The sequence below is a fragment of the Lissotriton helveticus genome, chromosome 5_1 (genome assembly GCF_964261635.1).
Source record: "Lissotriton helveticus chromosome 5_1, aLisHel1.1, whole genome shotgun sequence".
NCBI lineage: Eukaryota > Metazoa > Chordata > Amphibia > Caudata > Salamandridae > Lissotriton > Lissotriton helveticus.
Window position 1 is genome coordinate 2,000,845,708 of NC_136065.1, and position 13,544 is coordinate 2,000,859,251.

At 47.4% G+C, this 13,544-nt stretch overlaps 1 protein-coding gene across 1 annotated transcript in view; it reads left to right on the plus strand.

The window, feature by feature from the left end:
• The window catches only part of LOC144756155 (E3 ubiquitin-protein ligase TRIM39-like), a 261,144-nt gene that overhangs the window by 129,501 nt on the left and 118,099 nt on the right, over nucleotides 1-13,544 (plus strand). The window contains exon 6 of the mRNA XM_078645733.1: nucleotides 3,417-3,443. Coding sequence (XP_078501859.1) covers nucleotides 3,417-3,443 — 27 coding nt within the window. The remainder of the gene's footprint in view (nucleotides 1-3,416; nucleotides 3,444-13,544) is intronic.

Sequence of the window (13,544 nt, forward strand, 5' to 3'; positions counted from 1 at the left end):
AGTTATCGAACTCCACTAAACACATAATATTGCTATATAATAAATTAGTTCTATTATTCCCCTCTTTCATTTAATGTTTCAAAATATCGCTATTACTTACCTGCACTATACCACTAGTAACAGTACATAAACAAGTCAGAACAGACTTTCTGTAACGTATATTGTACCCCTACTCAGCAAGCTACAACTTACAACAAAAAACTGCTTATTATTCTTCATATCGGCAAAACCTAATGCATTCACCAATACTTGTATGGTGAATATGAGTGACTCTGAAAGTCCGCATATGAAATGTAATGATGAATGCCTTTCTGCCTGAGCCTCGTGTGCTGTAAAGGCTGGGCAGCCAGACACAACCTCTGGCTACAGGAGTTATGCAAGACGTTAGGCTTATATTATGCAGCCCTTCACATCAGTGGGTGGTGCAAGGGAGGAAGCAGCAATGCAGCAACTAGATGTATCCTCGGGTATTGCAGAGAGAAGGCCTGTGTGTGGCTTTATATCACTCATCCCAGACTCTAATAACGTTTCCATCTCCGCACAAATGTAATGTAATGTGTGTATACTTGTAAAGCGCACTATCACCTAGAAGGTATCTTGGCGCTGTATACCGCTGTGGAACCCGTCCTGGCTTTCCCTGTGAAATGCCCCTTACTGGGCACCTCCAAGGGCCAGGCATCCAAGCGCTTTCGGGGCCGTTGTGGAGATTAAGCAAGCTATTGCCCAGAGTTGCAGAGTGGGACCCATGATTAGAGTAGGCACCTAGGCAAGAATTATCGAGTCCATGGACATTGAGCCCAAGACCCTGCCGCGTCGGGAATTGAACCCTGGTCCCGGGCCAGACCTCTGCCTCAGGGTCTGCCGCTCTAATCGGTGAGCCACACTTCTCCACAAAGTGGGATGGAATCAGCAAGCTTCACTGACCCCACCGCACACTGTGATTTTATTGGGATGGCAGACTTCAGAAATGTCTCCATCACGTTTTGTAATGCCAGGCTCAGCCTTCTTGGGAGAAGAGGGATAGTACTGCCATGGGAGTCATATAGGGGCAGCTGCGACCCCTGGTTTGTTCACTAGGTGGCCTTGCGTGGCTTGATAAATCAAGAGTAGCACAGCGTAAATCACTGCGTGGCGTTACTCTGCTCAGGGAGGCTTTCTATGGCTGGAGCGTCGGTGTGCCCACAAATCTACCTATATTTTGGGACATATCCAGATTTTTCATTACTGGTAAACCTAGTAATGTGTCTAATTTCTACGCCTCGCCAGGTTAGGCGTAATAAGGAGAAATATCTTTATTTCTCCTCGTTACTTCCTATATGTGTGCTGCATTAATTGCAGCACACATGTGAAAAGGAAAATGCCTCAGAGTCAATGTCGCTTCCTACACAAAAACAATCCTGCTTACAATACAAACACCTTTGCACCATGGTGCAAGGGTGCCTGCATTGGCGCTAGGGAGCACATTGTGCACCAGTGCAAGGAGAAGGCAGGAATGCGCTGTATAATGTTAAATGCCGTGCCATTCTTGACTTTTCCCTATCATGCAGTCCAGCAAGGTGACTGTAGCAAGCTGGTTCTGTGTATATATACTATACCAAAATGTAGGTTGTGCTGCTATCATTCCAAAGCAATGGAGCACATAGTTTGCGTATGCCCTGCAATGCTCACAGCTAGTCGATCCTTATTGCGGGAAGAATGGAACAGGCTAGGAGTACCATCATGCCGCCAAGCCATAATAGCCACCTTAAACCCTGAAAACACAAAGCTGAATATTGGGCTCATCAAATTTGTCAAGGTAGCGTAAAAAATGCTGGGAGATACTAGTACCGCAAATCTCTCTTATCCCAGCACTGCTGCAAACTGTTCATAGGCTCGCTACAGAATCCCCACCGCTAATAACTGCTGATTAGAGCCTGGCTTTTTAGCTGAACATTAACCCCTTCACACGGCATGAATTTCGGCGCAGGGGTGAGCACGGCGCTGCTGTGCTCGTGACAGAACTACGCCGTTATGAGTCACGGGCGGCGTGTGCTCATGACGGCGTGGTTCCGTCATTGCACCGCCCGCTCATTAATTCGCCCGCACAGGCGGGGAATTAATACCGCGTGGGCGGAGCGGCAGCTGCATGACGGAACCCTGCCGTCATAAGCACATGCCGCCCGTGGCTCATGACGGTGTGGTTCCGTCATGCACACGCAAGGGGTTAAAAGGAAAAAACAGTTTTGCAGTTTTTTAATTGGTTGTTTTTTATACGAACTAATTGAATGTTTTAAATTGTAATGGTTTTAAGTAATCAAACAATAAAGTCTTATTATTATTACTACACCAAAATGAAGTATAGTTCGCACAGAGTCCAGTGGAGCCCCAAAGGGAGGCAAAGGTAGATAGCATCTTACTCTCTATTTGTGATAGTGTGGGTGAGCAGTAAGGCTTTATCAGAGGGTAGAGTTAAGCATTTGTTGTACACACTCAATCAGCAAATGAATGCACACACTCAAAAGACTGAACTGCAGACCAATTGGTTTTGTATAAAAAATATTCTTTTAGTTATTTTATTTCCTAGAACCAAGCAAGCCTGGCACAGTTAAGTGACTTATACTATAGTGCAAGGGTGCCTGCGTTGGAACTAGGGAGCCCATTGCGCGCCAGTTCAGGGAGAAGACAGGAATGCGCTGTATAATGTTAAATGCTGTGCATTTCTGACCTTTCCCTGTCATGCAACCTAGCAAGGTGACTTGCTGCGCGGCGTGGTCTTTAAAAATAAATATGCTCCTTAGTTCGACTAGGTGGTAAGTAATGGAGGGCCGAAAATGATGGACCTTATTCTTAAGGGATGTAGGTGTTCTGTCTTCCAGACACTTGTATATGATGCACAGCATCCCTAATGACATTCAATTGATTTATATGTTGGCCTCAAATCTTTACGTAAATTGGAACCAAGATAAGCCCATATGGTGCTGCAGACATGCGCAAGGACAAAAAACAGGGAATTCAAGGGCTGCTCCACACAGCACTGCTGCCAGCCAGAGTGCCAAGGAGCAGAATTGAAGCAGCCTCACTGCCCAGGACACCGAAGAGCCCTGCTAAAATTAAACACGCCTCCTGCTGATCGGAATCTTACTTTCTGAGTTGGCGGAGATTTATATACATGGGGCAAAAGCCTAACATACATATAGTTAGACTAGTATTTTATGGATTAGTTAGGATTAGGATTTGACTAAGGGATGGGGAGCAATTGGGGTTTGGGATTAAAGCATTGGTTAGGGGTAAGCGTATTTGCTTTTTTAGTGAATTAGATTTCAGAACATTTCCACATAAAATATATTTTTGTACGGTAAACCCTGATTGTAGATCCAAATTTGTGTATTTTTCATATGTATTAATTACATTTTTAATTTCCTATATTTTTCTCCTAGACTGGAGATGGGCCCGCCGCTTTGCAGGTAACTACAGATTGTCCTTCTTTTGGTTTTCTCCTTAATTCTCTTTCATTTCATCTGGTTATGTGAGTGTTTTCAAGGATGTGAAGCGGAGACTCTCCCTGTTAATAATTGAATGTAGCAAATTAATGCGCAATGTGCAGCATGTCGGAGGGTCTCTGTTAGTTAGATGGACTATTTTTTTCTTGCTTAGGTATTATTCATGCTTTGGCAATAGAGCTCATCAGAGCATACAGCAACTCTTTGGGAGAGAACAGACAATGAGCACTGCTGCAGAGGTCTGTAACTCTGCTGTGGTCTTTGCCATTGCTGGGTTTTTCATTGCTTCTAGGATCTGCACCACTCTTGGGATCTGCACGTCTGCTTGGATTGCACCTCTGTTGCGGTCTGTATTCTGCTGTGGTCTGTGCCACTCCTGGCGTCTGCACAGCTTCTGGCGTCTGCACAGCTTCTGGCGTCTGCACAGCTTCTGGTGTCTGCACTGCTGCTGGAATCTGCACTGCTTGTGAGATGTACTCTACTGCTGGGATCAGTAGTGCTGTTGTAGTCTGTGCCGCTGCTGGGCTCTGAAGTGCTGCTGGGCTCTGTACTGCTGCTGCAGTCTATGGGGTTCTTGCTGGAGTCTGCACTGATACAAATCCCTTTCTATGAAAGTTAGTAGATGGTGACTCTGCTTGCTGGGTTCTACAGCGCTGCTGAACTCTGCGCCACTACTGGGGTCTGCACCAGTGCTGAGCTCTGCATTTTTACTCAATGATCAAATACCTTGGTTTATATATCATTTGACTACTGGCTTTAAATTCTATTTACAAAATAAAGCAGAACTTGGAGACACAAAATCTAAACTAATATGGGGTAAAATACATCTACTCGAGCTGCATATTGGTCTTAGGGAGCCATTATTATAAACAATAAAAAGTCCAGCAACCTGTACAGCAAGGGGGCATAACGTAATGTCAGCATTCATGACTAAAAACAGTAAAACGTCAGCATAGATAGCAGGCGGCCATGATAGCAGCAATTTTCATGTCTGTCTAAGAACTTCACAATTACTATTAAAGATAAAGTCCATCTGAAAGCTGGGAAGGTATGAAAGAGAGTGACTAAAATGGGAGCAGTCACTGTGTTCATGACAGTTCCCTAGACTCTGCACATCTCTCGGCTCTATGCTTCTCACCACCTCCAGAATAGCCCACCACATTATTTGCACAAACCTCTAAACAGTTATACAGTCCCAGCACAATCAACACTCTCTAGATTCCATCTGCACAGAGCTCCAGTCTCTGCAGACTCCCTGGGAAGTGCAGAACATTGAACAGCCCACTTTCTGCACAACCCTACAGTCCCAGAAGAGCTCTACCATAACTGCATAACTCTATACTGAGGCGCACTCGGCACGGCATAACACTGTGCACATTCCTTCAAGCGGTGCACACTGCCCAGCCCTGTCTCACAGTACTTCACTTCTCTCTTCATGGCCCCAACTCTTATCACAGCCGTTCACCTACCACTCAACCCTTCTCCTAGTGTAGTTCTCCTCCATGTGCCCGGGCCACATTTGCTAAAGAAACATCAACTCTACACATCCACCATCTACTCTCTGAACATGCCTCTCACCCTTTACACAAACCTCGGCTTTCTGTCCAGCCCCCCTCTTTGTCCATCACTCAACTCTCTGCCCTGTCCCAGGTCTCCTACACACACTTTCACTCATTGTTCTACCAAAGTTCCATTCTCTGCAAAGTATTCCACTTACCACAGCTCTCAACTTTATGCACAACTTCACTTTCTATACAGTGCACAACTCACAGAACAGCCCTCCAATCCTTGCATAGCACACATCTTCAGATGCCAGGCTACTACACTACAGCACTCTGCAGAGCTTTCCAGTCTCTGCACAGTTCTAGTTCAGCAAACCCCTTTCACCTGCCACAAACCCCTGCACTCTCTCTAGAGGTCGCTAGTGGGCAGCAGTGAGCACCAGTGAGAGCCCTGAGAGCAGTGGCGAGGTGAGGCGAGAGATGAGAGGTGAGCCAAGTCCGCAGTCTCGTCTTGTCAGCGCGGCATCCGGCAACAATTTTCAATCGGTTCTCTCATCTTCTTCGTCCTCTGGCCCGACTGCCGCACCCAGGCGAAAGGATCCCGGTGATGAGCGCAGTAAGCGTGGCTAGAGGGCGGCCGCAGGGAGTGTGATCCCTTGGTGGTATCGCGGCCTGATTAGACCTGGTGCAGCCTGCGATCCCGCCTCGAGTGCCCCACTTGCCTATTCCTTGCACTGGCCCCAGGGGCGTAGCTAGAGCTCGTGGTGCCCGGGGCTATCCCTCAGATTGCCGCCCCTTGGAGGGGGTGGGTGCCGGGGGAAAAGGACGGTGAGCACTTGAAAGATGTCCGAGAGACAGTAGTATTGCTGCTAATAGTTACCTCGATCTTAGATAAACATCCTGGTACTTGTGACTTTAATCCAAGTGTTGTGATCACAAAAAATACACCGGGGTGCAAACACTATTTGAATGTGAATTTCCACCTGTGTTTTAGTTCTGCAGTAATCAATGGGGAATAAAACGCTCAAATGTTTTTTTAGCATGAATTTCGTGTTGGCGCTAACCCTACTGCACAGTTTTGCAGACACAATTATTTATTTGAAAGGTTTTATATAGCACTGGCTAGACCCGAAGGTATCAGAGCGCTTTACATGAGTATCAGAATTCGAATACAAAAAAATACATTTATTCCAAAACTGAGACAAATGTTTTCAACGAGACGAGCATTCAGAATCACCTCAGCTACACAATAAGGCTACATGAATTGATCTACACTGGAAAGCATTTTCAAGCCAACAAATACACCTAAAGGTATTAGCTTTTAACAATTATTCGGATATGGGGCCACGAGGTTCTCCCACATGCAGATCCATTCCCTGGTTTTATAGCAAAGAAACACGAATGTGGAAAGTCAACTCGAATTCATTATGTTGTAAGTCAGTGTGCTTAAGTGCCATCATATTCTTTTAATTTTCTCTTGCACAACTTTCTAACAGGTAGGATGCTGCAATTTGCATATGCTCAAGTATAGCAAGGTTCTACATTAGTAACTTGAAATACTGCAACTTGGAAGTACGGGAACAGAATACCTTTCAAAGGAGGGTACAATAAACCGAACACATGCATGCTTTTGGCTAATAGGACCATTAGAAAACTACTCAATGTCCTCTTCTACAGGGTTCAACAATATGCAGCGTCCTCGTTAGTGCCACACAATTCATCGTCCATTTACAACAAGCTATTACAAACAGGTCAGTTTTGTTTTGAGTGAACGGAGACAAAAAGCGCATCACATGCACAAAATAACAAAACATCAAGTCAATGAGAAGAATTGAGAACGCAAGACAGAAGAGGGGCAGGCAGTGTGTTCTGTACAAAATAAAACGTGTGCCCCTTTAATTATACGTGCCACTGTTGCGATTTCAGAATTGATCTCAAAGTCATTTTGGCAAAGTGGTGCAGTTTCACGTACTCTTATTTCCTGACAGGCCGCAGTGGAAACTGCCTGTGCCAAAAACGAAAGTGAGAGATATTTACTCATTCCAATCAAATCTGAACATCGGGCTCTTAGTGTCTCCGTAACGGGACATCACGCTGAGGGCTTCAGATTCCACAATTCAGCAGGTTAGCCAACTGGGTCGCCTCTCCTACCAGGAGGAGGGCGCGGACAAGAATTCCAACAGTGGGGGCCGGTGTGCACACCCTGCCGTGTACTGCTCACACCCAGCACTACTGTTAGCTGTCTGCATAAAGCGAACTGTACAACCGAGCTGTCTGTGGGCACTCGTGAGAGCGAATCCACAGCAGTCAGAAAAGTGTGACAGGAGAGAAACAAACAGGCAAGAGAAGGGGTCTTCCACGTGCTTACAATATGTGGGTGCTCTGTGCAGCAGCTCAGAGGTGCCAGCTTTGAACTGCCACAACTCTCACTCTGGGAGAACTGACAGCCCCTGGACACCAAGGGCCCTTTGGCGCCGCCCCGACAAGCATCTTTCCCTGACCGTCACAACAAGCCAGCTCCAAACTCACAATAAATCAAAGAGCACTCTTCGGACAGCCCCTGCTCGAGGGAGACAATGGGCGAGTGTGAGAGTGGATGGTACTGGCGGTGCCGGGCCAGCGCATTCCTGAACCTCCACCCTCCAGCTCCCCTTGGCGGGAGGAATATTAATCGCACAAAACAGGCTTCTGTTCAAAGACTTTCAACAAAGGGGGGGGGGGGGGTAGGTCTGGCATCCTTACTGCTGGGACATCCGCTCCTACCCTGTACCCACTACTACCCTTCAAAGCCTGCCCCCCAGCAGCAGGCTATGTAATGGCGCAAGAACAGGCAGGCATTAGAAGACAAGAACAGGCTGGTACTGAACGTTTTTGTAAAGCAGGTTAAGGACTGGCACCCGATAGCTGTGACAATCCACTCGTGCTCTTCCTCACTTCTTGCTACACCACCCCAGCAGTTGTACCACCAGCCACCCAATGCAGCTTCTCCCACCTATTCCTGCCCACCATGCCACCCTTCCCCGAAGACCCTCACCCATACCCTGCTCTACACTCATCCTTCCCCATGACACCCTCTTCTAGGTATGTCCGACTCGTTCCAGCCCTGCCTCCCCGCTGTCTCTCCCTGGCCGGCTTCAGCATGCCCTATCACCCCTGCATTATCACCACTTCCTGGCACATCACACGTCTGTTCCGTCTTCTGATCGCTCCCTGTGGCAGTGGACTATAAACCACAGACACTCCTACCCTGTTTCCCATCGTATCCAAACAACATGCGGTGAGTTACTGGTGTTAAGGTAGCTGCGTGCTGTAGGGCTATTCTGTATATGTAAATATCAGTAACTTACGGTTTTGCAGCCTCAGTGTGGCCGCGGCAACTGCTCCAGTGCCAAGCGTTGGCTCGGCCATGATTGACTTCGGAGTGACCCGGTCGCGACCACACCCCCATGCGTGCAGCGTGCGTGGCTGCAGGCAGCAGTTGCAAGCAGGTGGGGTTGCTTGCACTTGATTAACTGTGCCGCGGCGAGGGCACGGCACTGGTGGCACATTGCGGCGGCCTTAATAATTTATTTAGTGGCTGGGGACACTGACTGACAAAGTGTCAGACAATGAGTGTCCCCAAATAAATCACTAAGGCCACAAGTGCGTGCTTGCCGCCTCTGAAACAGTGCCGCCTGGGGCGGTCCGCCCCTCTCGCCCCCCCCTAGCTACGCGGGTGACTGGCCCTTTGCCACCCACTTGAGCACCAGCATCCGCACCATCACCATATCAAGCATCCTGAGCAGCCCAAGGGATAGGAGCAGGAGCTGAGTCGGCTCCTTAGCTTCGTCAGCTCACCCAGAGCCAGATAACTCTGCCGCCCTGGCTGGAATTGGTCGTGAAGGATTGCTCTCCGATTCCAGGTAAGCTTCCTGTGGTTTTTCCATTCTACCATTTATTTAAAAAAACGTAAAACCGTACACCGCTGTCCTTAGTCACTCTCAGCACCCAAGCACTCGAACTGCAGATCTGCAATAAAACACAAACTCGAAATCTCTGATACCATCACCCTTTACAATATTGACCTGCTCTTCTTAACATAGACCAGGTTCAACGATACCTCTCAATCCATGTTTGACCTCCTCCTACCCACTGGCTACTCTATTTTCAGGAATGACAGACCTATCAAAACCGGGGGAGGTGTTGCAGTTATCTTTAGAAACTCCCTTCAACTCAAGGCTTTTCCCATCAGCGCATTCCGCACTTTTGAATGTCTATCTCTTGAGCTTCAACTTCACCACCGCTCACCCCTTAGATTCCATGTCATATACCGCCCACCTGGCAGTGGCCCTTCATTTATGGAGGAACTCACTGACTTCATCAGCGACCAATACGCACAAAGTGAAAATCAGACCTTCGTGGGTGACTTCAATCTCCACTGGGGCTCCCTGCAAGACTCGTCCGCAAACCTGCTGGCCTCCTTCCTCTCTACAAACGATCTCACCCAACACTGCACAGAATCAACACACTCTAAGGGCTCAATCCTGGACCTTGTTATTTCTAAAGCAGGCATGCTTTCTATCGCTACCCCAATTCACGTAGACTGGTCTGACCACCTCCTCATTCCATTCTCTCTTCTCCTAGCTCACTCTATTACTCTTGGTCAACCTAAGAGGGCTACCTCCTGGTTCCGTGACGCTAAGAATATTGACACTGTTTCCTTCTGTGAATCAGCTTTGCTGTCACTTCCAAGGCTAGACCCTAACCTAGATGTTGATGATCTCACCTCACAATGCCTCTCAGTCCTCGCAGTCGAAATCAATAGCGTGGCTCCTCTCCAAAGCAAAAAGAAAAGGCCCATTCCCTCAGCCCCCTGGTTCAGCAAATCTCTATATGAAGAAAGGAAGCACCTAAGACGCCTGGAGAAACAATGGAGGCAAGCACCCTCCACCGATAATTTGGCCACGCTTCGCTCAGCTAGATCCGAGTACCACAAGCACATCTTCCTTGGGAAAGCATCACACTTCAGAACCCTCCTTGACTCAGCCAAAAATAGACTCAAAAAACTATTTGATCTCATCAAGAACTCTAACTACTCTCCCCCAACCTCCAAATTGGAGGATTCTACAAAGAAAGCGGCTGATTTCGCTGTATTCTTTGACGGAAAAGTGAAATCACTTGTGGCTCAGGTCGCTCATCCTACCCCTCCAGAGGAGCGCATATCACTAGCCATCTGGCAGAACTTCGACCCCATCTCTGAAGATGTCCTCTGCAAGTACATCCTCGAAACTAAGCCCTCCAACCATTCGCTCGACCCCATCCCTAGTGCCATTGCCATTGAATTCTATACCCTTTCTCTTCCCTATTGGACCACTCTGGTCAACCTCTCCCTCTGTCAAGGCTCCCTTCCTGTTCCCTTCAAATCTGGGCAGGTCACCCCTTTGCTTAAAAAACCCACTGCGGATGCAAATGACCTCAACAACTTCCGCCCCATCACTAACCTACCCTTTCTCGCGAAGATCACAGAAAGATGTGTTGCGAAACAACTCTCTCGTCATATCAAGGACAATGATCTTCTTGACAATTTTCAGTCCGGCTTCATCCAAAACTGCAGCACTGAAACTGCCCTGCTGCAAGTGATCGATGACGCGCTGAGAATTTTAGACTCGGGGGGGAGGGTGGGGGGTCTTGTCTTCTAAATCTCCTTGACCTTTCGGCAGCCTTTGACACTGTCAACCACAACAGCCACCTCAATATTCTTCAACAGAGAATGGGCATGGTGGGCACTGTGCTCAAATGGTTTTCTTCCTTCCTCTCTGATAGATCCCAAAGGATCAAAATAGCGGACAGTCTTTCATCGCCTTTGGCGGTGGGTCAAGGTGTCCCCCAAGGCTCTATTCTTGCACCCACATTATTCAATCTCTATTTGGAACCTCTGGGAAATCGCTTAAGTAAATCTGGGGTCAACTATCACCTCTACGCTGACGACACTCAAATTTACCTCAAGGTTGCCTCCACTCACAATCTCTCTCTCCTTAGCTCTACCCTCGACTCCATTCATAACTGGATGTCAACACATCAACTGATTCTGAATCCCTCCAAAACTGAGTTCCTCCTCCTCTCCTCCTCACTTTCTCCTCCCCCGGTGCAATCATGGATGGACCAGATGAATCTGCTGAACAATAAACCCATCATTGTCGACAGCGCAAAATCCCTTGGTGTCATACTCGACACAAAACTCAATCTACTCTCCCACATTAATTCAATTGCAAAGTCTGCCCGATACCAACTGCGCCTTCTTTGGGGGATTCGTCGCTTCTTCCCGGTGCATGACCTTAAAACCCTGGCCCAATCGCTGGTCCTCTCCAGACTGGACTACTGCAATTCTCTTCTGACTGGCCTCCCCAAATCCCACCTTTCCCCCCTGAAGTCTGTTCTACATTTAGCAGCTCGTTTCATCTATGGGGCCAAAAGAAGCGACCACATCACTCCCATGTTATCCTCCCTCTGTTGGCTTCCCATCGAGGCTAGAGCTATCTACAAGACTGCCTGCATCACCCATAAAGCCTTGCACTCCTCCTCTCCACGCTACCTGGCGAATAAATTGAAACTCTCTGGAGGCTCTAGACCATCAGGAAATGCGGAAAATCTACTGCTTGAACCTCCCACTTTCAAGAAGGAGAGATCGATGGCCCAATCCTTTTCAGGCAGCGCAGTGAGAATCTGGAACTCACTTCCGCCTCAGCTCCGGACCACCACCTCCTCCCAGGCCTTCAAAACTGACCTCAAAGTTCTCCTTCTTCAAAGACATTTCCAAATGTAATCCATGCCCTCTCTGTTATCTGAAGGAAGCCATTCAACTACTGAAAAATCTACTTTACATGACTATGGAAGTGTCTTCCCAGTGTGTTCTTCTGGTTTGAGAGTCTGCCTTCTATTGTAGTATTATCCTTCTTCCTGTATCTGGGACTCGTGTGTAACATGCACCCGTCACTTTCTCCTGTAACACACTGTTTTCTACCTCTTACATTTGGTTGTTTCGATACCTGCACAAGTGCCACCAGTGCCTTCGTAACGTTTGCTCTTGTGCTGGAGTGTCCTCCATATTTTGCAGTATTATACCTCTATGTTTATTTGGTATGCTTTCTGTAACCTGCACACGTCACTCTTTCCTCCTGCAATACAACGTTTGCTACCTCTTGTATTGTTGGCTCACGATTGTCACTTTTGTAATGCACCGTTTGCTACCTCTTATATTTTGTTGGCTCACGATTGTCACTTTTGTAATGCACCGTTTGCTACCTCTTGTATTTTGTTGGCTCACGATTGTCACTTTTGTAATGCACCGTTTGCTACCTCTTATATTTTGTTGGCGCACGATGTCATGTTTGCTTCATTTAATGTAACGTTTGCCTTTGTATTTTGCTCACGTGTAATGTTCTCATGTATCAGTTCTGTTCCTATTGTGAAGCGCTCTGACACCTTCGGGTAAAGTCCGCGCTATATAAAAATGCACAAATAAATAAATAAATAAATACACCTGTAGGCAGACGGAAGACACAGGTGGTAGCTTGGCGGCCCCAATTGGTAGAATCTCCTAATGATGAGACCTGGGAGAGTTAGGCAAGCTCCAGCAAAACCCTCTAATAAACCCCTGGTCGTAGCAGCAATGGCCCCAATGCAACCAACACCTCCTGCAACTTCAGCAAGATTACAATCTGCCTCAGACCTCAGACACGAGCCTCAACTTTGGCAATCTTTGCCCCAATCTCAGTCTTCCCAAACCTCCCCCATGCACCAAGCTGCACCCCAGGAAGGCTCTACTCACGAACAGCTGAAATCGAGACTATCAGTAACCGGAACCCCTTGGTTAAAAAAGGTGTCGCTGAGGGACTATTTTAGGAATTCAGTAATTACTTCAAAGCTAAGACCATGCACTATTGAACAATCCCGGTCTCCTCTTCAAACACACCAGTCCTAGTCCCACACAAAATACTGGCCCAGCCTATGATTCACGCTGCCTTTGGCGGGTTAGGCAACTTATATCATTAATTTCCCCAGCAATGGTTGCACTTTATTCTAAAGGAGCCCCCAACACCTTTCACTTGCTTCAGGCCTCTGGACAGTTACTTTCGGTTTCACTAGTCACACACCTCTCCGTCAGCTCAGACTCCAAGTCCGTTTTCTCCTATAGTATTTAAGTCTCCAATCCCAATGGGCCATCCTGTAGGGAGCACCAAAGTTCTGACTCTACAAGTCTTGAGCCTGACAATTACCTATTCAAATAATCTTAAAGAGTTGCCCAGCGCTGGCTCACCAATCACAGCTACCCAAGGCCACCAAATGGATAACTCAGCTGGGGCACACAATAGTAAAAACAATTCTTCCCTAGACCTGTCTTTTTTTACCAACGAACCCAAAAGGTCCCAGTTCAGGAAAAGTTTTCTTTGCCTGATTTAAATGACCTTTGGTCCAAATTACTTGAAACCCTCCAAACCATGGAGTCAGCACTGTCCTACCACTCGGATAAAATGGACCTGCAGGTGGACCTCTTAAACACCCTTGCGGTGTACACTGCCGGGAT